Raw genomic sequence first — 24,896 nt, 5'->3', positions numbered from 1 at the left:
ACTGGAGTCTTCATTTTATTGGTGCTGTAAGCTATTTTTTTTTTTTTTTCATGGAAATGTATGCAAAATTCTACTTCCTGAAAGATATCACTGAAATAAGTTTAATAACATATCTCACCAGTCTGTGTGAGCTCTAGACTTTGTAAACAGCAAACAAAAATGCGTACACATTTTTGTTTGCTGTTTACAAAGTATACAGCTAGGACTCTGACACTTTCTGCCTGTCAATCATTTGTTGCAGGCAATGCATGTCTGGTTACATTTGTTATGTACAGGCCTGTGCTTCAGTGTTACAAGCAGTTACCCTTTTTATGCTTCCCAAAATGTTATTATGTGTTAACTTAAGATTGCGTTTCAGTTAAAGGTGACAGTGTTGTAGTTGCAGCACATTATTGCGTCTTAATGTCATCTTATGATTTATAATTTGTCAGTTGTGGGCGCTTTTTCGCTACTGTTGTGTTTGACAACCATGGGGACATGCTTTGTTTGGATTTCAACGGTCTCGCTGAGGTGTGTTTTGGAAAGAGAGGGCGTGGCTAAATCAATGGCTCGGTCTCGTGGAAGTTAGAACGACTAAAATTGCTGACAGCACCTTTAATGTGAGTGGTCATGATTTCCTACATAAATTGCAAACTTACAATTCATGTAAATGCCATAAGGAGTTAAAAAAAAAAATTATAAATAAAATGTTTTGAAGTATGTCGAAGTGACACCTAGTGGCCGGGATGGTGCATCATTCTATCATCACTTCTACAGCCTAAGAAATTGGGCACTTAGAAATGAAAACTACTATCAGAAATACAGTATGTGTCTTAACTGTTTAAATTATTAACCCACATACAATAAATTATATTTAACTTGAATACGATCTTATTCCATATTAAAATTTAATAACTATTGAGCTCAAGCGCGTGCGCATTTCAAGCCGCAAGCTTGTGGTTGTGCGCAAGCGTGTAATGTGCACTCACCGTTTCAAGCTGTGTTTGGATGGAAACTGAGTAAAACAGCTCAATACTCATCGCTACCGGCTCTCTGCTTTTAATAATCGCTCTAATTTAGTACACTTTACTAAGTGTTCCAGCAAGTTGTTGCGGGTGACATACTTTTTAAAAAAGCAGTACTATTTTGATATAGTATCATCATGATGACAGTGCCTTTGTTTTTATTGACGAGAAGGTATCAATACAGCAACAGCGATCATGAATAAAGTGGCAGATATTTTAGGTGCCATGTAGCTCATGGGAAGCGATCGACCGGGTGCCGTTGTCTTGTGCTGTAGTGATCCTTAACATCCTGAACTCACCTGTGGATTTTACGGTGGTGTTTTAAACTGTTTGAAGCGATGGAAAGCGTCGGAAATTTCGAGTTTAACAGGAAAGACTTGATCGGACACGGCGCTTTTGCGGTGGTGTTCAGAGGAAGACAAAAAGAGGTAACGTTTACAGCAAAGTTGTACATTTCATAATGATCACAATATGTTAACATCCGAAGTGTGATTGTATGTAAATGCGTCATAATTGTATCATGAATAAAAGTCAAACTTTGTCTTTATCTGCAGAAACATGATTTTGAAGTTGCGGTGAAGTGCATCAATAAGAAAAACCTTGCCATATCGCAGTCGATCTTAGGAAAGGAGATCAAGATATTAAAGGTGAGAAAGTTTTTGTTGCACATCGAGTCATACTCGCTTATGCATGTACAGCGCTCGATGACAGAGTTGTGTGTGTGTGTGTGTGTGTGTGTGTGTGTGTGTGTGTGTGTGTGTGTGTGTTTGTGTTTGTTTGTTTCGTCAGGAGCTGAAACACCACAACATCGTCAGTTTACTGGACTTTCAGGTATGTCTCTCCTATTTGTTATATCTCAGAGGTGTTTAGTTATTCAGGGGAAAGGTATTAGCCTAACATGTATTTGAGTTTTTTAGTCTTGTGAAAGGTAAAGGGTTGGAAGTGTTACTGATGCTATTTTAACTCGAATATCGCATGGCTCAGTGTTGACATTATGGGCGCATTTCACTGCATTTGATTGGTTGAAAGTTAAACCCCGCCTGTTGTCGCATACGTCACATGCTGAAAAGCTATACTAATGGTTACTTGTCGTAAATTTTCAGCCTCTTGCATCAGCAAGTTTAAACAGACCTTCACAGATCTTTCTTGGTATCTCACTGTTGAATTTTATCTTGGGATGGGAATCGTAAGGAATTAAATTATTCTTTTACTGCTTAACGATTCAGGTGTCTTTACGGTTCCATTAGCTAACGATTCTTTTAGTACTTTTGAGATGGCTCAGTGTTGACAAGCAGCAGCTTGTGAGAAAAGGGAAATTCACTTCCAGCACCTGTTCAATCAGCACTGGTGCCCCCCAGGGATGTGTGCTCTCCCCACTACTCTTCTCCCTGTACACCAATGACTGCACCACCAAGGAACCCTCTGTCAATCTCCTGAAGTTTGCAGACGACACCACTGTCATCGGCCTCATCCGAGATGACGATGAGTCTGTATACAGAAGTGAGGTTAAACAGTTGGCTGTCTGGTCCTGTCAAAACAACCTGGAGCTGAACATGCTCAAAACAGTGGAGATGATTGTGGACTTTAGGAGGAACACCCCAGCACTGACCCCCCTCACCATTCTAAACAGCACTGTGGCAGCAGTGGAATAATTCAGGTTCCTGGGCACTACCATCTCACAGGACCTGAAGTGAGAGACCCACATTGACTCCATTGTGAAAAAGGCCCAGCAGAGGTTGTACTTCCTTCGCCAGCTGAGGAAGTTCAACCTGCCACCAGTGCAGCTGAAACAGTTCTACTCAGCAGTCATTGAGTCTGTCCTCTGCACTTCAATAGCTGTCTGGTTTGGTTCAGCTATGAAATCAGGCATCAGAAGACTACAAAGAACAGTTCGGAGTGCTGAGAGGATTATTGGTTGCCCCAGTTTAAAAAAAATTTAATTAAAATTTTTTAAATTAAAATTGAGCAACAATTATGTGCAATACACTGTTTAGTCTTTTTTATATTTATCCAACACATCCAACCTCTTCTACCATTACATTCCTCAGGAAAGAATAAATATAAAATTGCACTAAACATAACATAACATATTTGTATTAGAATTGCACATACATTCAGTGTATGAATGTATGTATGTGTCTGTCTCTGTGTGTATGTATGTGTATGTAAATATGTGTATAATATTTTTTTAATATTTTTTAATTATTATCTATGTCTTGCTGCTGTTTGTATTGTTTTTGAATTGTTGTGCACTGGAAGCTCCTGTCACAGAGACTAAATGTTCCTGGTATGTTTAAGCATACTTGGTAATAAATCTGATTCTGAGAAAAGTCCAACTATTTCTGGATTCACTGCCTTCAGCAGCTTGCAAAAAGTGTTTATGCAGACTTTTTACATGTAAAAGGGAAAGTGGAGATTTATAGTAAAAAAAAAGGACTTAAATATTGATCTGTTTCTCATCCACACCTATCTTATTGCTTCATAAGACAAGGATTTAACTAATGGAGTCGTATGGATTGCTTTTATGCTGCCTTTATGGGATTTTTGTAGCTTCAAAGTTTTGGCCCCCATTCACTTGCATTGAACCTACAGCACTGAAATATTCTTCTAATTGTCTTCATTTGTGTTCAGCCGAAGAATGAAAGTCATAAACATCTGGGATGGCATAAGGGGGAGTAAATTATGAGAGAATTTTGGGTAAACTATCCCTTTAAGTCTCTGATGTAGTAAGATAAATTGATGACAAAAAGGTTTGCATGCGCAGAGTAATATTTGTGAAAGTGTAAATAAAATTGCAAGCATAAGAAAAATATTTGCAGTATTTAAATGCTTTGCATAAGTGTAAATCATGTGTTGTGAATCTGTAACTTCATATTAATATAAAATACATTTGATCTGTATTCTTCTGACTTCCTTATTTTGCGCTTACACGTTTGGCACTGTTTTTTTGCCCAAATATGGCCAAAACATTGCAAACCTGCAATCAGCGTTATGCAAACAAAGAATATGTGTAATGCACAGCAAAACAGATAAACTGTAGAATCGGTCTAATCAGCCTCTTTATATCGCTCCGCATTGTGACCATATATGGGCGAAAAAACGGTCAAGAATACAGATCAAATTTATTTTGAGTTAATACGAAGTTACACATTCACAACACATGATTTACACTTATGCAAAGGATTAAAATACTTTAAAAGCGTCTGCCAAATGCGTAAATGTAAATGCATAAAAAACATATACTGGCAGGTGTAGAATAACCTTATCAATTATGTGTTTTGATCTGTTGATCTGATGACAGGTGGCTGTCTCAGGTGGGGTGGTGTGGGGATCACCTAGCGATTGAGTAACTGGACTGGGAACTCACTGGTTACACCTTTGATCTTGTGCTGTTGTTCCCTTAAGCAAGTGTTCTAAATTGTTATAGTGGTAAAAGATTATAAGATAAGATAAAATGACAATGAATATTAATTGCTATATTAAGGCAAAATTTAAATGCAAATTTGTTGTGGTCGACCGATATATCATCAAGGCCGATATTCAGAAGTTTTTAATTATCTGCATCGGCCAATACATTTTTGCAACCAATCGAGTTGCAACCATATTAACCATATTTCATAGAGAAACCACAGTTTGCCATGCCTCGTCACAATACCCATAGATAAGGACTGAGGCTTGTGTCTCTGCAGAACAAAAATGTCTGTTTCCCAATCAGTGGGTCCTTTCAAACCGGGATGGCCTTTTTCAGCTGCTTTACACGATTTACATTGAGATTCCCTACTTTCATTAAATAGTTGAGAAACACCCTTCCTGGTTGGAAATGGCCACTGATTACCATATTGCTGAAAATGGCCATCCCGGTTTGAAAACGTCCACAGATTGTGATCCATGGAGCCCATTATTGTTCCAAAGAGATCTATACTACTAATGACCTCACAGTAAGTGCAGACTAATAATTCTTGTTCGAACTATCATTCCTTAAACACAATTAGAGTCAGCACAGTAGCATGTGATACTCAGCAAACCTGCAAACATAGGTCCAGCCCTCTTGGCTTGGCTCCAGTATCAGTCTAATCTGCATCTGAGAAGCACATACATTGTTTGTCCACCAAGGTCAATCAGCTGCTCAGCAGACAGCTGTCAAGCAGTGGATCCACCTGACTTTACAGTGCACACCAGGTGGCTGGCGGCTGTCCCATTTGAAATCTGAACAATAGCAAACAAAATTACACATATGCTTAGTCTGTGAAATACAACAGTTCCCCCTATCCCGCATCCATGGAATCTGCTCTGGAATGGAGTTGAATCTTTCAAATATGTTCTACTTGGGGTGGGAATCAGCAGGGATTGGGCGATACGATGTTATATCGATATTCGGGTTGTGATACAATATTGCGAATTTTCAATGTTTAGTGATGTTTAGTGTTGTTCCGAACTCATATGACTTTCTTTCTTCCATGGAACACAAATTGAGAGGTCACCATTCACTTTCATTGTGTGTGAAAAAAAAAAAAAAGATGCAATGAAAGTAAACGGTAACTGAGGATCTTTTGTGTTCCATGCAGGGCCGGCATCAAGGGGGGACACTCGCAGACCATGCCCCCCTCCCCCCAAATAGGTTGTTGTGCCCCCATCCTTCATAGTTTTAATTAATTTAATGTATATTGTAATTTATATAAAATTCTGTGAAAATATGCTAAATCACACTAAATCAAGCTTGTGTGATTGGTTGCGTCATTACATCGTTAACGTGCATCTTTTGCCGAGTGAAGCCCTGTCGCTAGCAGCAAAGTGGTCTTTCACACAGTTTCATAATGTATTTAAAACAAACATGGATATTAGAAAATGGCTTGTCGGTTCTGCAAGACCCTCCTCAGAGCAGCCATCTCACCCAGTGGAGCCAAATGAGCCTACACCATCTGAGGTAACCCAACCACCTGTTGGCTCAAATCCGGAGGCTTGCCACCTTGTGGCTAATGCAGTAGAGGTGGAATTTTCAAGTTCTCAGGCAATAGTCGATCTCAGGACTGATCAACCAAACCAAATGATATTACAAACAGTACCCAGTGCACATTTTCATTGGCAGAAAACGTGCATTTGTCTCTAGTTGGCATAATAATCGAGACTGGCTTGAGTTCAGTGTAAAAGCTGATACTGCGTTTGGCTTTGCTGTTGTAAATTACATTTTGCGACGAACCGTGCGGTTGATGCTTTCATTCCTACTGACCGCCAGAGGCAGTGTAAACACTACTGGATTATCGCAGTGCCAGCCAGATAGGTCAAGAAAATATACCAACAAAGTCACATAGTGATGTATGCTGAGTCCTGGGGGTTATAAACCACAGTCGATCAGCACTCTACCTCTTTCACAGATTTGAAGTGTTTTAGCCACGTTTTGGTGAGTTGCTATCCGGTGGCTGGTGTTTTCCACGCTATGAGTTAACGGTACGATTTGGAAGAGCAGAGGTGGATCTTTTTGCTTCGGAAATGACCACTCACTGTCGTCTATTGTTCGCAAGGACAGAAGTGTCCAGCCCCTTGGGCCAGGAATGGCCGAACTGCCTACTATATTCCCACCTATCCCTCTGTTATGGCAGGCGTTACACAGGATCTGTGCAAGCACAGATTGCTACTCGTGGCACCGCGATGGCCAGCCAGACCATGGTTTCCTTTGTTACTAAGACTTCTGTCAGGCAATCCATGGAAGCTTCCTCCCAGGAAGGACCTCCTCTCCCAGCTGGAGGCCAGCGTCTGGCACCCAGATCCAGCTCGCCTATAGCTTTGGGTCTGGCCATTGGGTTAAATACTTCTCTGGAACATTGTAATCATGCGGTTATTCACCCAATCTCCAATGCTCAACTTTTGTGTCCTGTTCGTGCCTTGAAGTGTTATGTGGACACTATTGCTCAATTTAGACAGTCAGACCATTTATTTTTCTGTTATGGTGGTGTGAAGAAAGGTGCTCCAGTGTCGAAGCAGAGGTTGTCAAACTGGATAGTGGAAACTATTATACTGGCTTACAAGGCAGCCAGGCAACCATTGCCCTGGGGTCTAACTTGTCATTCCACTAGGGCCATCTCATCTTCATGGGGTGTTTTTAGAGGAGTTTTGCACTGCCGCTTCCTGGGCTTCTCCATACACGTTTGCCAAGCTTTATAAGGTCAACGTTGCCGCTCATCATGCCGTGAGTTCTGCAGTTCTTCAGGAGCGGCCTTTAATTTTTCATCAGGTCAGTGGCATTCCTCATGACTATGTTGGTATGGGTCATCCAGTAGTGTTTACACTGCCTCTGGTGGTCAGTAGGAATGAAACAGAATGTTAGTTACACATGTAACTGTGGTTCTGTGAATTCGGATGACCGCCAGAGTTCTTGGTCACTTGGAATGCGCGAGAAAGGCGTACCGAGGCAGAGTGCTGAGCGACTGTGGTTTATAACCCCCAGGGCTCAGCATACGTTACTGTGTGACTTTGTTGGTATATTCTCTCGACCTATCTGGCTGGCGCTGCGATAATCCATTAGTGTTTACAGCGGTTAAGGCTCTGGGTTATTGACCAAAAGGTCGGGGGTTCAAGCTCCAGCACCGTTAAGATACCACTGTTGGGCCCTTGAGCAGGGCCCTTGACCCTATCTGCTCCAGGGGCGCTGTTTCATGGCTGACCCTGCGCTCTGACCCCAGCTTAGTTGGGATATGTGAAAACAACTGTATTTCATTGGCTCTGTACCTGTACTCTGCACAATAACAATAAAGTTGAATCTATAGTCCATGCTATGTCATCAGAGGCAGCTGTGATGGATTTGTTTTAGTCTGTGAATCGCCTTGTACAAATATTTTAAGAAGCCCACAATATCTGTGCACTACAATGGTGAGCACCTCAAACACATTCTTTAACAAAGATGGACAGGCCATCTAGCTACCATGTCTGTCATTCAGAATTGTTTTATTTATGATGTTACATATCTTCTGACTGAAATCAATTCTGTTAGAGCCCGTGATCCAGAGCTGTGAATGGAGGCTGTTTGCCTGCTGAGAGAGGTTACTGTTCATTGCAAACCTTGTGTGTGAAGTGCTTGCGTTGTTGGATCCACCAAATAAACTTCTGCAGAGAGAGAACACTGACCTTTTGGACAGGTTGATGTATTGTGGCTAGTGCAAAAGTGTATGTGCAGAAACTTAGATGAGGGGTTTACCAAAGTGTGGGAGAAAGCCACGGCTGCTGGTGTATTGCCGAGAACCACGACCCCAAAGCGAAGACACACAGCAAATAAGAATATGGATGATTACTTTGTGGAAGTAACTACAGGTCAAAGAGAGGATGACATAAACAGAACTCAAGAGACTGTACTACTGCTCTGTGGATTCAGTGGTTGGACAAATGGATTCGTTATTTGGTGAACGGAACTCAAATCTGTACAGCGCACTGGCTGCGCTTGATCTGGAGAGTGAATCATTTCTGGATACTGAGACTGGAGCATATCATGGACATTGTTGTTGCCTATTGTTGTTGCAGAGTTTGACATTGCAAAACACTTTTTGAGGTCACAAAAGCAATCAAGTACAGATGGGGAAAACTGGACTACAAGTTGCATTCTCTCCAAGTATCACCAAGCTCTCCAAACAATGCCTAGTGTACTGATTGCTTTCAAACATTCCCTGACTTTAGGCACTTCTACAGCAACCTGTGAGAATTCTTTCTCTTCTCTATGCAATGTTTTTATGGACCATAGATGCTCAATGCTTCACAAACAGAAGGCACAATTAGTTCAGCTGGCTTTTGAGAGGGATCTTATTTGAAAATGCACCACCGAATGGAAGGACACCGTTTTAAGGATATTCAATGTTCGCATGCGCCGCCTTCAACTTTTTTAAAGGCAAGTTATGTGGTTTACTTTATGTAAGCCTAAATGCCAGCTTTACTCTTGGTTATTGGTAAGATATTACATTAATTAATATTGGGTCTTTAAGCATATCTTGGCAACCTGTTGTTGTTTTGTAACTGTGCTAATATTGGTTAATTTAGGAAATAATTACACTGTACTAGTGTTAACCTGTGCGTGTATGTGTGTGTGTGTAAGAGAGTTCTTGCACTATGTTGTGAGAAGGGGTCTTTAAACCTTGTTTTCACAAGATAATGTTGCTGATTGTGTAACGCCCCCCCCCATTGAAAGCTGCCTCAGTTCATTATAATGAGGTAAAAAACTATGATACTTTGAAATATCTATTTTTCCCTATCTCTATGTTCTAAATGTTTGACTGACAAACTTGCTTTATGTTGTTTTTGTCATTTTATTGTTATGAAATACATTTGTTGATGATTCATAATGTTTTGGCAGCCATCTCTAGGGCCTTGTTAATATGATGAGAGAGTAGATTATTGAGAGAGCATTACCTCTGATCGTCCTAGTTTAATTTCATAAATGTTATGTACACAGACGCAGACAGCTTATCTTTAAGACTTGATCCAGAATAATTAAATATAAAATTAGCTGTTACACAACTTGAAAATCAAATGGGTTTGTTTGATTTCTCACAAACAGTCCCTTTATATCACGCTGGCTGGTTGAACAGATTGTGTATCAGTCAGCTGTGGGTAATAACACCTCCTGCTCCTCTCCTGACTGGGGTAACATGCCGGGTCTTTATGGATAATAGGCCAAATGGTGCAATATCTGGACCATGTAAATGGTACATTCCTGCTGGTTGCTTACAGTCACAACTTGGCCTGTGCTGACATCAGGGCCGGATATAGGGGGGTATGGGTTGGGATGGAGTACACACGTGAAACACAAACACCCCCAACATTGACACCACTCCATAGATACAGATGATCTGTAATGCTTGCACGCTCACACTATATTAAAAAGTTCATTAAAGGCTTTAGGTAACAAGTAGGCTTTGTATGTTTCTCTCTTTTCAATTTGTGTGCCAGAGGTCAATCCTTTTCTACACTATGAAGAATGCACACTATGTTATGTCAAAATGCTACTTTTACCATGTAAATGAGTGCTAAAAAATAAGATTTGTTTTCTGCTGGCCCCACCGCCAATAAATAAATAATTAAGTGACATATTTTTCATAACATATTTTTATAAGGGAAACGATGTCAGGGAAAAATAATCTTTCTAATAAAACATTGTTTTCTTTGCCCAAAAAAATTATTACAAGTAAAAGAGCTATATATATGTTTTAGCTAGAAATTCTACAGATAATGTAACTGCAACAGCTGTAAACCTCAAAAAACAGTTTTCCTTGAAAATGAAAGCATATAATTAAAATCCCTTTGTCAGTCCACTCGGCTGCCATCTTTGGAAGGGTCCCGGCAAGCTATTTTCTATGAATGCAAGCAGCATACAAGTGCAGCTCCTATCTACTTCAAAAAGGAAAGACAGAAATCTCCAAAAATTTTGTTAAAGATTACGGTCAAATGATTTCAACAATATGTCATATTCGTCAACCACCTAGATAGCATTACACTGGTGACATATTTAAATCATCAGAATTCAGCCGTATTATCAAACAACAATAATTAGAATATCACAGAAAACCAAATGTTTGCATGAATCAAGGAAGATGTATTAAGAATGCAGTAAGTTTCTTTGAGCAAATGTTTACAGTGCATCACATGTCTCTGTCTCTATCTGCAGGAGATTTCGGGATTTGTTTATCTTGTCATGGAGGTGAGTCCAGATAGCTTGATGCTGCTCTTGTAAACCTTTTGAGTAAACCTCAAAATAGATTTAGTGTGAAGTAGAGAAAAACATTTCAGAGGTCAAATTTCACACCCCCTTGCAGGATGTGCTTCATGCCAAGCTCAATTTACACTGCTCTGTTATTATCGTCAGCATAAAGGCATCCCTGCTGTAATTGTGCTTATTCATTTGTTTTAAGTGTGTATGACTTGTTTAGACTATGTACTTAGTGTTTGTCTGTCTCCTTTTACAGTACTGCAATGGAGGAGACCTAGCAGAGTATTTACACTGTAAGTACACTAGCCTTATTACACAGGGCTCGGTTTTTCTCTTTTATTTATGTTTTCAAAAATACTGTGGCAGGCCCATGGTACAGTGATATATACCACTGTACTGAATGATTACCATATTCATGTACCATGCTCTTTACGTGGTACTCCAAGAATACCAAAGAATACCTGGTAATACCATGTTTTTTTAGGACTTTCCATCTGACTGGCATTTGTCCATGCATTTGGTCACTTGGTGTGTTTGCAAAAAAACAAAACAAAAGCAAATGCAGAATTGAGGACCCAGGTAGTCACATGTTAAATAATATACATCCCTAAATATATATATATATATCTATATATATATATATATATATATATATATATATATATATATATATATATATATCTATATCCATATGCACTTTGATGTGATAAAATCTTAATGTGCTAATTTATATGGTGCAAGGTCCTTTACCCAGTGGAATTTGAATTATTTAACTATAAGCTATTATCTCATATATTTAACTAATTAATTGCACAGTTCTTCTGTGATTAGTCACAAATAATCATGGTACATTAAAACAAACATTAATGTATATACATATACATACACACACATATATATATGTGTGTGTGTATGTATATATATATATATATATATATATATATATATATATATTACACAAACATATATACATATACTTTATTTAAATATGTATGTTTTTCTGTGGATAGAGTTAATTAGACACATCAGAGTCTTTATTGCTGAGCTACTTAGGCCCACTATGTAATTGTTTCTAAGTAAAAGGTAGTGTGATAAAGGCATGCCATTGTATATATATAAAAAATGCTGACAGTAGTTAAGACCAAAGTCTGTTTCTAGACGGAAACATAACTTGTTTACACCCAGCCTTGAACTTATTTTGGACTTCACTCCTAAAACTGCAGAGATATATTCACCTAACAAACAACCTGTCTCAGAACCTCTGAGAATAGATCCCTTTCACACATATGCTGCCATACACAGAGCCTCTTTTGAAATGGTCTCGCTGCGCGCACACACACACACACACACACACACACACACACACACACACACACACACACACACACACACACACACACACATACATACTTAGAATTCACCTTCATTTCACCATATAGTTCCCAATCTGGCTATATTTACCTTGTTTGCATTATCTGCTCTATTTTAGGCTCCAGACTTGTAGCATTGAACTGCATTAGGTCTCATGCCAACCCCTTAACCCCCTCACCTCTTACCACAGACTCACTGGCACTACTTGCTTTGGCACAACACCAAGAACCCCTGCTGAAAGTCAACCCACACTCTGACCTCATCCACCTGTTAGTTGGTTATCTGCCCAGTCCTGCAATGGAAAAACATGAGGGCTAAAAATAAGACTTCATAAAACTGGGGTGATGGGCTGGTGTTAGGCCTTTGTTGGCCTTTGATCAATATGATGGATCCCTCTCTTTCTGTAAACAATGGCCATGCCTATAATGATGTAATGTTCCATAATTCAATATGTTATTAGTTAGAGTTTTTATTATTATTTATTTTTTTTTTTTTTATCAATAATTGATTTAAAATATCTTGTGTTTTATTACTGAACATTTTATTGCCTTGAGCCCATTTACATGCACACAAATATGCTGATAACTAATTTAAAGAAAATGATTAAGCAATAAAACCGTATATACATTACATTTGAAATAATTTAGTTGTTCTGTGCTTTTGACTTCAAATCGTGAAGAGGCATGTGTACATTGGATAAGCCGGCAAGAACACTGGTAAAGGTGTTTACATGTAACGTGAAATCAGGTTAATGGGCAAAAATAAGCGGTTTATGTCCTAACACCGATAAATCAAAAACAAACAAAGTGCTCACCTTATAAAATAATCTACAATGACAGTCTTACTTAATTGTCTAGTAAACTATCTAGTTAAATTCATTCTTTGTTCCTTCCCTTTCTCTATAGCTGAAGTCTCTTTGTGTGAAGATACGATCCGTGTGTTACTGCAGCAGATTGTGGGAGCCATGAGAGTTTTAAGGAGTAAAGGCATCATCCACCGTGACCTGAAACCCCAAAACATTCTTCTTTCCTACAGCACAAGTCACAAGACCAACCCTAACAACATCTGCATCAAACTGGGTGAGTGCTCTGGGTATTTTACACCAGGGTTCCCAGAGTCATGGAAAACCTGGAATTATTTAACTGTACAGAAGTTTAAAACAAGCCTTGAAAAGTAATGGAAGTTAAATAAAAACGTTATCTTAAAAAGTAATGTACATTTCTGTAGTGAATTTAAATTATTCTAGTTATGCTTTGCTCTCAATTATTTAATCAACAAGAAATTACACTTTGTGAGAGCAATTAAAAAAAAAAAAAAAACAGTGATCAAAAAACAACTGGAACATTCTTGGAAATTCTTTGGTCAGAAGGAGTATGATGTTGAACCCTGTTACATAGATCTCAGGTCAGCTCTCCTAATTGGAACACTGTTTTTAACCATTCCAAAATAAACAAAAAAACTGATCAAGTATCAGTAAGTAAAAAGTCTGGACTGTGAGGTCCTCTTGTGAGATAAACAGTAGGGACGGGCTTTTTCAAATAATTTTTGTAGTCGAATACTCACTGCTTAGCTGCTTGAGTACTTACAAAAAATTAGTAATCTATTACTTGTGAATTAAAATGTAAATTAAAAATAACAAGAAGGACACGTACGTGAAATGAAACTGTTTTATTGATAAATGTTACCAAAAATGGTTTTTATAACAAACTTCAACAAACTATGCTTTTCTTTTTGCAAAAAAAATAAATGAACAATATACATTCATAATAATATTAATAATAATAATAATAATAATAAAAGATTTAACAGGAAAAACATTTGCACTCGCCCTGAGCTTACATAGAAACCAATACTGACGGCATTATCAGAATCAGCTTTATTGCCAAGTATGCTTACACATACAAGGAATTTGTCTTGGTGACAGGAGTTTCCAGTGCACAACAATACAAAACAGCAACAAGACATAGACAATAATAAAACATTTAATAAAAATATATAAAATTGAATAGAAAATTAAGTATATATAGAATACACAATAAGACAGTGTATATATACAGTACATATATAAATATACATACATATACACACATACACATACTGTACATATACACACAAAGACACAAACGTACATACATTCACACATACACAAACGTAGTGCAAAACTAAATACAAACCTGTTATGTACAGTGCAAGGGAATGTAATGGTAGAAGAAGTTGGATGTGTTGGATAAATATAAAAAGTCTAGACAGTGAATTGCACATAATTTTTGCTCAGTGGGCCAGTTTTAACTGTTCACAAGATGGATAGACTGAGGGGAAAAATCTGTTCCTGTGACTGACAGTTCTGATGCTCAGTGTTCTGAAGCGTCAGCCAGAAGGCAACATTTCAGAGGATTTTTCCAGCCTTTTTCCTCAATCTGGAAGTGCATAGTTCAATAATCCTCTCAGCTGTCCAAACTGTCCTGTAGTCTTCTGATGTCCGATTTCATAGCTGAACCAAACCAGACAGTTATTGAAGTGCAGAGGACAGACTCAATGACTGCTGAATAGAACTGGATCAGCAGCTTCTGTGGCAGGTTGAACTTCCTCAACTGGCGAAGGACGTAAAACCTCTGCTTGGCCTTTTTCACAATGGAGTCAATGTGGGTCTCCCACTTCAGGTCCTGTATGATCGTTGTGCCCAGAAACCTGAATGACTCCACTGCTGCCACAGTGCTGTTTAGAATGGTGAGGGGGGTCAGTGCTGGGGTGTACCTTCTAAAGTCCACAGTCATCTCCACTGTTTTGAGCGTGTTCAGCTCCAGGTTGTTTTGACTGCACCAGACAGACAGCCTCCCTTCTATATGCAGACTCATCATCATCTCCGATGAGGCCGATGACAGTGGTGTCGTCAGCAAACATCAGGTGCTTGACAGAGGGGGTTCTTGGCGATGCAGTCATTGGTGTAGAGGGAGAAGAGTAGTGGGGAGAGCACACATCCGTGGAGGCACCAGTGCTGATTGAACAGGTGCTGGAAGTGAAGTCTCACAAGCTGCAGTCCACAAAAAGGATCCTTGCATATGTTCCTGGTCTGTCCAGATGTTACAGGATATAATGCAATCCCATAAATCCGTGATGTTCTTCAGGTGGGCCAACACCAGTCTCTCAAATGATTTCATGACCACAGACGTCAGGGCGACAGGTCTATAATCATTAAGTCCAGTGATTTTTGGTTTCTTTGGGACAGGAATGATGATTGAGCGTTTGAAGCAGCATGGGACTTCACACTGCTCCAGTGATCTGTTGAAGATCTGTGTGAAAATGGGAGCCAGCTGGTTAGCACAGGATCTAAGACACGCAGGTGAAATACCATCTGGGTCTGAAGCTTTCCTTGTCTTTTGTTTCCGAAAGGCATGGCATAGATCTTAAGTGCAGGTTGAGTAGCAGGAGGGGGGGTTGCAGGAGGTATTGGTGTTTGTGTGAAATTAAGGTCAGGGTTGGTGTGGTGTGTGATATTGGCCCTTTCAAATCTACAGTAAAACTAATTCAGGTCGTCAGCCAGTTGTTGGTTCACCACAGGGTTGGGGGTAGGAGTCCTGTAATTTGTAAGTTGTTTCATGCCACTCCACACTGATGCAGGGTCATTAGCTGAAAATGTGTTTTGCCACTCTGATTTGCTTATTCAGAACTGCCTGAGTTCTGCTGTAAACCACGGTTTGTCATTGTTGAACGTTAAATAAGTACTAGTAGGAATGCAAATATCCTCACAGAAACTGATATATAATGTAACAGTACCTGTGAGCTCGTCTAGGTTGGTGGCTGCAGCCTCAAAAACACTCCAATCAGTGCATTCAAAAAATCATCTCTTGTAGTTCCAGCTCTGCTTCATTGGTCCATCTCTTCACAGTCCTTACTTCAGGCTTAGCAGATTTGAGTTTCTGTCAGTAGGTTGAAAGAAGATGAACCATACAGTAAACAGAGAGTCCAAAAACTGCTCTAGGCACATAGCGATGTGCATCCTTTATTGTTGTGTAGCAGTGGTCTAGTATATTTCTGTCTCTGGTGGGGCATGTAATGTGCTGTTTGTATTTAGATCACATGTGAGATTTTCTTTGTTAAAATCCCCAAGAATAATAATAACTGAGTCCGGGTATTGTTGTTCCATGTCTGTGATCTGATCAGCCAGCGCTGAATTCACACACGCATTTGGCACAATGTAAACACTCACCAGAATTAACGAAGAAAACTCCTGTGGTGAGTAGAGCGGCTTACAGTTAATAAAGAGCGCTTCCAAATTATGACAGCACATCTTCTTTAATGTTGTTACATCTGTACAACAACTTTCACTGACGTAAAAGCATGTTCCACCACTTCTCATTTTCCCCGTTAGCTACGCGGTGCGATCCGCTCTGAACAGCTGAAAGCCCGGAAAATGTAACGTGCGGTCCAAAATGGCTTCTCTCAGCCAGGTTTCTGTGAAGCACAAGGCAGCAGAGTTTGAAAAGTCGCCATCACAGTGGACATACAGTATTTAAACTCTGGATCTACATAAATGCTATCACATTTTTATCATTTCACTTGTTATCATTCAGAAAAATTTATTAAAAGTTGGCTTTTTATAAAATGCTCTCTACTTGTGTTCAGAAATATCGGCCTGAAATGCTTCAGAGTTTCTTTTACTGCTTCGCATTTCCTTTCCAACATATAAACAGATCCTTGTCCATTGGTGTGGATGACTCCAACAAAAACTGAATAGCAATAGAGTAGAATTCAATAAGAATCAAAATATAGACTTGTATTGCCACACTTAGCTTTGCTAGAATGCACACATTCCGAAGGGCTCATCCCTATGCCCAGAGAGAGTGCTTTGAATGGTTAAAGGGTGTAGGGCTAAATAATATCAGTAATTCAGAATGCACTTTAACGTCATCTGTCCAAACCATATTAACTGTATTACTATACTATATTACTAAATGTAAGCTTAATGTTTAAAAATGTGTGTTTTATTCATTTTAATAAAAAGAAACCAATAAACAAATGTATAGTGTATTTAACTATATTGAAGTATAGAATAAATTATCCAGTGAATTTGGTAAATGGTCTGCATTTATATAGCGCTTTTTTTAACCTTCGAATGGGTGTCCCAATCACCCATTCACACACACATTAATTCAAGATGCTAGCCTGCCATTGGGAGCAACTTGGTGTCTTGCCCAAGGACACTTAGGCATGTGGAGTCACGTGGGCCGGTAATCGAACAGCCAACCCTGCGATTAGCAGTCGACCTGCTCTACCACCTGAGGCACAGCCATATTAATTTATATTAATATAACACAAGCATTAACCAGTTTCAAACAAAAAGCCAGTGCTTTAAAATAATTTCAAAAAGTTCATTATAATAATTAAAAGCTTTTTTAGACTATGGAGATGAAGGGATGTCACATGTTTTGTTTATAGAAACAGTTTGCAGTTGCAGCATGTTTCATTTGCACTAAATTACATTTGGCAAACCTCCATATTTGTGACGAATGCTTCAGTAACAGTCCGCTTGGCAGTGAAGTGTCCATCTGTTGAACCCAACAGAAACACCCATTAAAAAAGGGCCCTTCGGAGCAGCTATTTATGAACCCTTTGGTTTTAGGGCGGCCACAATTGTTCCCCCTTCGAAGTGCCCTTCGGAGGCAAATTTATCCCATTTGGAATGCAGGGCATGTCCCCTCTTATTCAACATTTTGACGATACACATCTACAGCACCCCCCAGTGAACTTTGGTGAGAGATTCCAAGAGAAAGTACATTATTCAGCACTGCTCATGGCAGGCAAGTGTGCAAATGAAAATACATTTCTGATATTCAAGTAGTGCTTTTAATAGTCGACTAGGTAGTGCAGAACGAGTAATCGGTAGTCAATTACTTGTACACATCCCCAGTAACCAGTAATCAGTGGTGTTTTTGTTGTGTTTTGACTTCAGTATGTGTTTGATCACATGGTGGCGAGGTGTTTACAACATTGTTCTGTTTACTCTTTAAGCGATAGGTATATGGTATGAGTCACTATGCTACTGTTTAAAGTCAAACAGCCAAGAGTCTCTCGCTAAAAATATTCCTGCCCCATCTTTCTGCACTGCTACCAAAACAAGCCACCAAACCTAGTCATTAGCACCGTACCACACTAATTTAGCTTATTATCTCTCTTTTTCTTTAGCTGATTTTGGCTTTGCCCGGTATCTGCAGGGCAACACAATGGCTGCCACACTCTGTGGCTCTCCAATGTATATGGTGAGTGCTTGTCATCCTCCGTACTTTCACACTGTCCTTTTGCGCACTGAAATATGAATAATCCCCTCTACTTCACTGGTTCAAAATATAGACATCTCAACTGAAGTTATTTGGCATGTGCTTTGGATTTTAAAAGTTTATCTTTTATGATTTAAGAATTTTTTTTATTTAGAGATTACAACCAAATGCTCTAGAAATATCATGTCTCATGTTGCGTCTCAATCAGCTCCCTAGTTCAGTAGTCAGGGCACTGATCAGGGATTCGACCATTTTAAGGTCTGTCTCAAAGTCCAGGGCACTGAAATCTTTGCTCCCTAGAAAATCCCACACTGCCCCGTAAAAACCAGGGAGCATTACAGTCTTCTGATGTCTCTCAAGTTGTTAAAAGACGAGCACAAGTGTAAATCTATTATGTCAAAGCCTTATTTTGTCTTTAAAAGAGTTGTTCATAATTACAATGAAAGGGAAAGAATCTTTTAAATATTTAGAGTTGTTAAAAGTAGGTTGAAAATACAATCTTTATTTAATGTTATGTATCTTTCATAATAACACCATACGTTTGAATATCAAAAACGAACAATAGTGTCATTTATACAGCGATCATGCTAATTAAAAACAGCTGAACTTGAATGCGCAAGCTAGTTATCACGTTAAAGGTGATGGATTCGTAAGTGTCCCAATGTTCCGTGGATGAACACCCTTGCCAGTGCCTGAATTCGTGTTCATGATACACTGATACATACATATGGAGTTAGGCAGCTGATTGAGACACACCCTTACTCATCTTTGCAGGCTCCTGAGGTCATCATGTCACAGAATTACGATGCCAAAGCTGACCTGTGGAGTGTAGGGACCATTATCTACCAGTGTTTGACTGGCAAAGCCCCTTTTCAGGTTAGTGACATACAGCACATACACTGCAAAAAAGCTTGGTCAAAGAAAGCCCCTGGTACGCACACACACAACGCTGTTTGTCCATTTGTGAATGGTGCAATGGTAATCAGTTATTAAAGCACTAATGGGCTTCCCTTTTGATCTCTGTGAATCAACTTAAAGGGGATTTTTCCTGAAGAATGTGTCTGAACCATACAGCACCATTTTGATATGGATATTGCTGGAAAAAATCTAGCCAAGTTGTATAAGCACACAAACAAATATAGTTATTGAGAAAAACGTTATGCAATCCAAGAGAGTGAGAGTATCTAATGCGTTTGTCCTGATCATTCCAGAACAGTTTTATTGTGAAAGAGCATCTGACTGTCACCCTTGGTTATTTATGCCCTGTAGACTGTGAAACATGATTGTTCACCATCTCTCTAATGAACATAACCACATGTTCATGCAAATAAACACACCCTTAGATTTCATATCGGTGGCATTTCTCTTTTTGCACTAACAGAACAGGGAGTTCTGTTTATTTCATTATCATATTGCAAATATGCAAGTTTAAGCAAGTTTATCAAGTTGACTGTTGCTGCAATACTTCTGCAAAATATTGCTACAGGCTGACCATTAGATTTGTATTGCGCTTGATAAAAGTGAATGTTAATTATCATGAAAAGGTGTCTTGCATGCCATTGTATATTATTAGGTTCTTTCATCTAAGCCTTTGACCAAGTGTTGCTGTTAGCAGGGGCTGAAATGTGGGTGAAGTCAACCAAATACCTTCTGATCAGACAGATGGCTAACCCTTTTAATGGCTTTGTATTTTTAGCCTTCAGAAAGTGAGTCTTTTATTTATTGAAAATTCCTGACACTCTTGTATTTCAATGTCAGTGTGCAGCACAAGGTGAGTCATTGAGTTCAATTAGAACACAGATCAGTCATCTCTGATCCAACAATTGTGTTTGCCTGTTCCCTGCATGGAATTATTTCTGTACCTTTTAGAAAGCCTTCATGATTTGTAGATACAGGCCCTGGCTATACTAAAAGGTCTTAGATTTAACTTAACACATGGTGCAAATGTTTACATCCCTAACAGCTAGAGTTTCTAAGGGTGCGGCAGTTGAGATGACATGAATAGATAACTATTACGCAGTATCACACTAAAAAGAGTGCTTTATGTAATCACAACGCTGCTGATAGATGGACAGAACAGTATGAGTGCGAGTGTGATATTGCTTTTATACAACAGTTCAATGAATAAGTAAATAAGTAGGGGAAAACTAAAGACTGTCCCAAAAAAATGCTTTTGTGTGTGGAAATATTTTATGCCACAGATTCAGGTTCTGCATTTGCTAGTTTGAAAGATGCATCCAAGCCTCCATTACTAACTTGAAAAATCACACTTTAGAACTAGTAACAAACGTTATTTCTAAAAGTTTTTGTAGAAACAAGGACATGTGTGCAAATGAAAGAGAGAGAGAGATAGAGCGAGAGAGAGTGTGACTGAGCATGTGATTACATTGCAATTGTAATTATTGCATATTACATAATTACATTGCATATTATAACAGTAATGATGCAGCTGTTAATTTAACTCTATTCTTCAGATGTTTTGTGATATTAATTGCTCCAATCCTGGAGTTATCCTGCCATACATTATCCTGAGAGTATTTCACTCACGTTCAAGTGTTTTGTTGTCAGAGAGAAACATGGAGGATGGCTGTTTCATTTTGTATATTTCTTGGGGAACTCTTATTTTTATATTGCCACAGAAAGCGTTCTCTCCTCCACCAAGTTGAAAGTTCACGTCTTCTCCCAATATGGAAACTTGTACAAGGAAGGTGCCCTGAGTGTGTTTGATTACTTTGTCTGTTGTGACTCTCAGCTTTGATCAGCAGTAATGCTGAAGCTGTTAGTTTAACTCTATTTCTCAGCTATAGTGTAATAGTATTCTGAGCGGTCATGGAGTGAGACACAATTCCGGATAACTGATAACACAGCGTCAACATCAGCTCAACTTGCTCATAACACACACAAGACTGTCTTTTGTGGCCACCTGTTGGTTTAAATCATTCAGGGATGAATGAAAATGTACAAATCTAGCTGCTCTTTGGAATGCCATGAACACAAGCGTAGTGATGCAAACATGAAAGTGTCCCAGTGCTGATTGTAAATTCATGGACATTTTTGCCCATTTTATCATCAATTATATGAACACTGTTTGCGTAGAAAAGTAAAAGCACACCTCTCCTCAAAAAGCAGCACATTTTGAGGGATAATTTATTTATAACCTTAGCAAAAATGCAATATAATTATTTTCCTTGCACAATTTCTGTGTTTCACTGTGTGTCCTTGACAATTTTGTCTCTCTCACTAAAATCTATTTCTTTTTACATAATAATAATATAAAATGTTATTTTTATATAGCACCTTTAAATGTAGCTTCTCAAGGCACTTTACATAAAAAAGACAAGCACATAAGAATACAAAGAAGAAAAACAAATAATCATAATCAGTTTTATTCTGTTTTTCAGGCAAGTACTCCCCAGGAACTGCGGCAGTTCTATGAAAGAAACCGGACCCTGAGTCCCAGGTAAGTGACTCTGACGTCTGTGTGTTAGTCATCAATCAACATTATCCGGTTTAGTGCTAATGATACAGGCACAGAGGTCTCTTGCAAAAAACAAAACATTAAATATTTCACAAAAACATTTGTCTTAAGATGGTTGCTTTATATCTTCTGCTTTAGTGTGTCAATAGGAAATATCAATTTTAGATTTCCAAACGTTCCTTTTGCAAATTTAATAGGATAGAAGTAGATCAAAGAGTCCTGCAACAGAAAGCATGTCCCCCCGCAAAGCCCAAATATCAACATCGAGTCAGTCTGCGATAACACGAAGAGCTGAAGCAATTGAGATAAATACATGAATACATGAGCATAAATACCTTGAAGAACTGTGGCAAGTTCTCCAAGATTCTTGGAACATCCTATCTGCAAACAACCTTTAAAAACTGTGCACAAGTGTACCTTGGAGAATTGGTGTTGTTTTAAAGGCATAGGGTGGTCATACCAAATTTATGTTTACTGCACTTTGTATGAAGTTCATTGATAAATACTAAATATTCATGACAGTATTTTTAATAATCCCCACATACAAATTTTTTTTGTCAAAAATATTTGCATAGTACTGTATGTGGACACACATCATTACATGTTGTTTGTGATTTCTGGCAATGTCTAACACTGCTTAAAATGTCTTTTCCAGTATCCCAAGGGAAACCTCCAGTCACCTACGGCATCTGCTGCTTGGGTTGCTGCAGAGGAACCACAGGCAACGCATGGACTTTAGTGAGTGGACAAACGCATAACATCAAACACTCAACTTTACAATGTTTACAAAAACTAACTATGTTTACATTGACACAAGAAAGCGGCTTATTGCGTGAAAGAGGCTTATTGCGAGAGAGTGGCGTTCCCGTTTACTTGCAATGTTTAATTTGTGCTCTCTTTACTCCGTATACATGCGACTCGGTCAGTAAGCAGCTTTCTCCACAGCAACATAATTGCCTTGCGAAGCTTGTGTAAATAACAAAAATGGTATCCGAGGAAGACTTTGTTATTTTATTCCCAATTGCTTTGCTTTTCCTTCCCAGATGTTCCAGAGTTGTTGCTGTGTTTGTTTTGTTGACTTTCTATCACAACCTGCTGTTGAATTGCGCTGCAATGGTGGGGTTTCCCTCTTATGTAAAACTCTGGGATTCCCCCAATGCATTAGCACATAAACACGAATGTGAGGGATAGTCGATATTTTACATTGGTGTGTATAAATCGGTATAGTTTATAGTAAATTTATTTTTCCCACTTTACTGCCAGAAATGTTGAATTCCTTACGCTTTGTTGACTTGTTGTTGGCTTCAATACTATGGCGTTGGTTGTCCAGTCCTTAAAAACCTGAATGCCGCTTATGCGTTTACATGGCCACATAAGCAGCGTTCTCCAGGATAAACCTGGATGTTTCACATAAGGAAATTGCCGTTCTGCCGCTGCAAAAACCCTGGAAAAGAAAGTTTCCTTAAGTGAATGTAAACGTGGTCACTGTAATCTAAAATTCACAAATTACAATCCCTAGAAATTATGAATGACAATCCTTTGGAATTCACTCTAGTGTGGTCTTTTGTGTTCCAGATGAGTTTTTCCATCACCCCTTCCTGGAGGCCAGTACATCCATGAAGAAATGTAAGATTGTGATTTTTATATTCCTTTTTCCTCACTAATCTAGTATGTTTTGACCAGAGTACATTTTGATTTACTCCCTGCATCACTGTCTTAGCCTCTCCGGTGCCCATCCCCAACTATCCCATCTCCAGCTCTGGGAGTTCCAGCAGTAGTTCCACAACATTTCACCTCACTCCTATTCGGGTAACGTATGACTGCACATTATGCATGAACAGCATGCTCTGCTTCAAGTAGATATTGTTTGTCATGCTCTATATACAGTCTATGCTCTGTATACAATACGATGTGTTTCTTATTGTTGGGCTAGTAATTCAGTAATTTATATGTACTTGCCCTGCCAATATTTTAACTGGCTCCCTACTGTAAATTAAATGATCAGTGTTATTTTTAGCAACATACATTACATTTAGCAATTTTTGCATTTGGTGACACTAATGGTGCTGAAAGGACACACTTGATTTTTATTTTGCAATAATAACTGAAAATTGTACAGCCATAATGTATCTCCATGACAGTTATAAATTCATAAACACACTTTTACATGGAAAACAATAGCACAGTGATTTGTTTATAATTTTCAACCCTCACTAACCCTAAACTGGCAAAAATACTGTTGAATTGTGATTTATGTTTTTTTTTTTTTTTTTACAGTCTGACTCTGAAACTTTGAGGCCCCTCCCCCAAACTAACACCACAGCATCTTCAGCTTCCCTGCTGAAAGACTTGTCTTCCTCTGAGTCTGATGACTTTGTGATAGTGCCTGCTCAGTTCACCAGTAAGTTAAATCACTCTCATTGACCTACATTGCATTATTTAATAAGCAAAACATACTTCTTTTTTTGCCCAAATATAATGTCTCCGGTAAAATTTTGTTAACTCTTATAGGTGAACTGGTAAATGCAGGAGGCCAGGACAGTGTGATAAGTAGCATGTGAGTGGATTTACATTTCTCTCATACCTTGAATATTAAAGTGACAAGGCCCACACATACAATATATTTTGTGTTAGTTCACATGTGGCATGCAACTATAACCTGCACATTCGTAATACACACATGGACATAGACATTTTGTTTCCACACTAAATAAAGCAGTTTACATGCTTGACAGCACATCACGTTCCATGAATATTCCTTTCAGTGGTGGGAGAAGTTAGTTGACCTTTTGACCTGTTAACCATTTTTATGGCATAAGGGGTGTTTATATGTGAAGAGTGGTGATTATAGAAAAGTTTTTTTAATTCCAAGGTTGTCAGAACTCATATCATGTCAACTATGCCCTTTTTCATCTGTGTCCACTTTCTGTTTGTGAACTGTTTTGTGTTGGAATTTGGCTGTGTCTTGACCCATTTTTTTAATGGCTAGTGCTGATGCTGAAATCCACAGAGCAGAGTGGCCGAAATAATACAGATATAGTATATCAAACAATTTAATATAATGTGTGTGTGTGTGTGTGTGT

At 38.7% G+C, this 24,896-nt stretch overlaps 1 protein-coding gene across 1 annotated transcript in view; it reads left to right on the top strand.

Annotated features, from left to right (window-relative positions):
* The first annotated feature begins 987 nt into the window (after positions 1-987).
* Positions 988-24,896, top strand: part of LOC127621451 (serine/threonine-protein kinase ULK1-like) — a 26,812-nt gene continuing 2,903 nt past the window's right edge. The window contains exons 1-14 of the mRNA XM_052095041.1: positions 988-1,432; positions 1,559-1,651; positions 1,794-1,835; positions 10,648-10,680; positions 10,946-10,982; positions 12,966-13,139; positions 18,244-18,317; positions 19,110-19,211; positions 21,737-21,795; positions 22,469-22,551; positions 23,389-23,439; positions 23,534-23,622; positions 24,091-24,214; positions 24,325-24,370. Of these exons, the coding sequence (XP_051951001.1) occupies positions 1,343-1,432; positions 1,559-1,651; positions 1,794-1,835; positions 10,648-10,680; positions 10,946-10,982; positions 12,966-13,139; positions 18,244-18,317; positions 19,110-19,211; positions 21,737-21,795; positions 22,469-22,551; positions 23,389-23,439; positions 23,534-23,622; positions 24,091-24,214; positions 24,325-24,370 (1,097 nt within the window). The 5' untranslated portion in view covers positions 988-1,342. The remainder of the gene's footprint in view (positions 1,433-1,558; positions 1,652-1,793; positions 1,836-10,647; positions 10,681-10,945; positions 10,983-12,965; positions 13,140-18,243; positions 18,318-19,109; positions 19,212-21,736; positions 21,796-22,468; positions 22,552-23,388; positions 23,440-23,533; positions 23,623-24,090; positions 24,215-24,324; positions 24,371-24,896) is intronic.

The sequence above is a fragment of the Xyrauchen texanus genome, chromosome 27 (assembly GCF_025860055.1).
Source record: "Xyrauchen texanus isolate HMW12.3.18 chromosome 27, RBS_HiC_50CHRs, whole genome shotgun sequence".
In the NCBI taxonomy this organism is placed as follows: Eukaryota; Metazoa; Chordata; class Actinopteri; order Cypriniformes; family Catostomidae; genus Xyrauchen; species Xyrauchen texanus.
The sequence above is the reverse complement of the archived record's forward strand: the minus strand, read 5'-3'. Positions and strand labels throughout refer to the sequence as shown.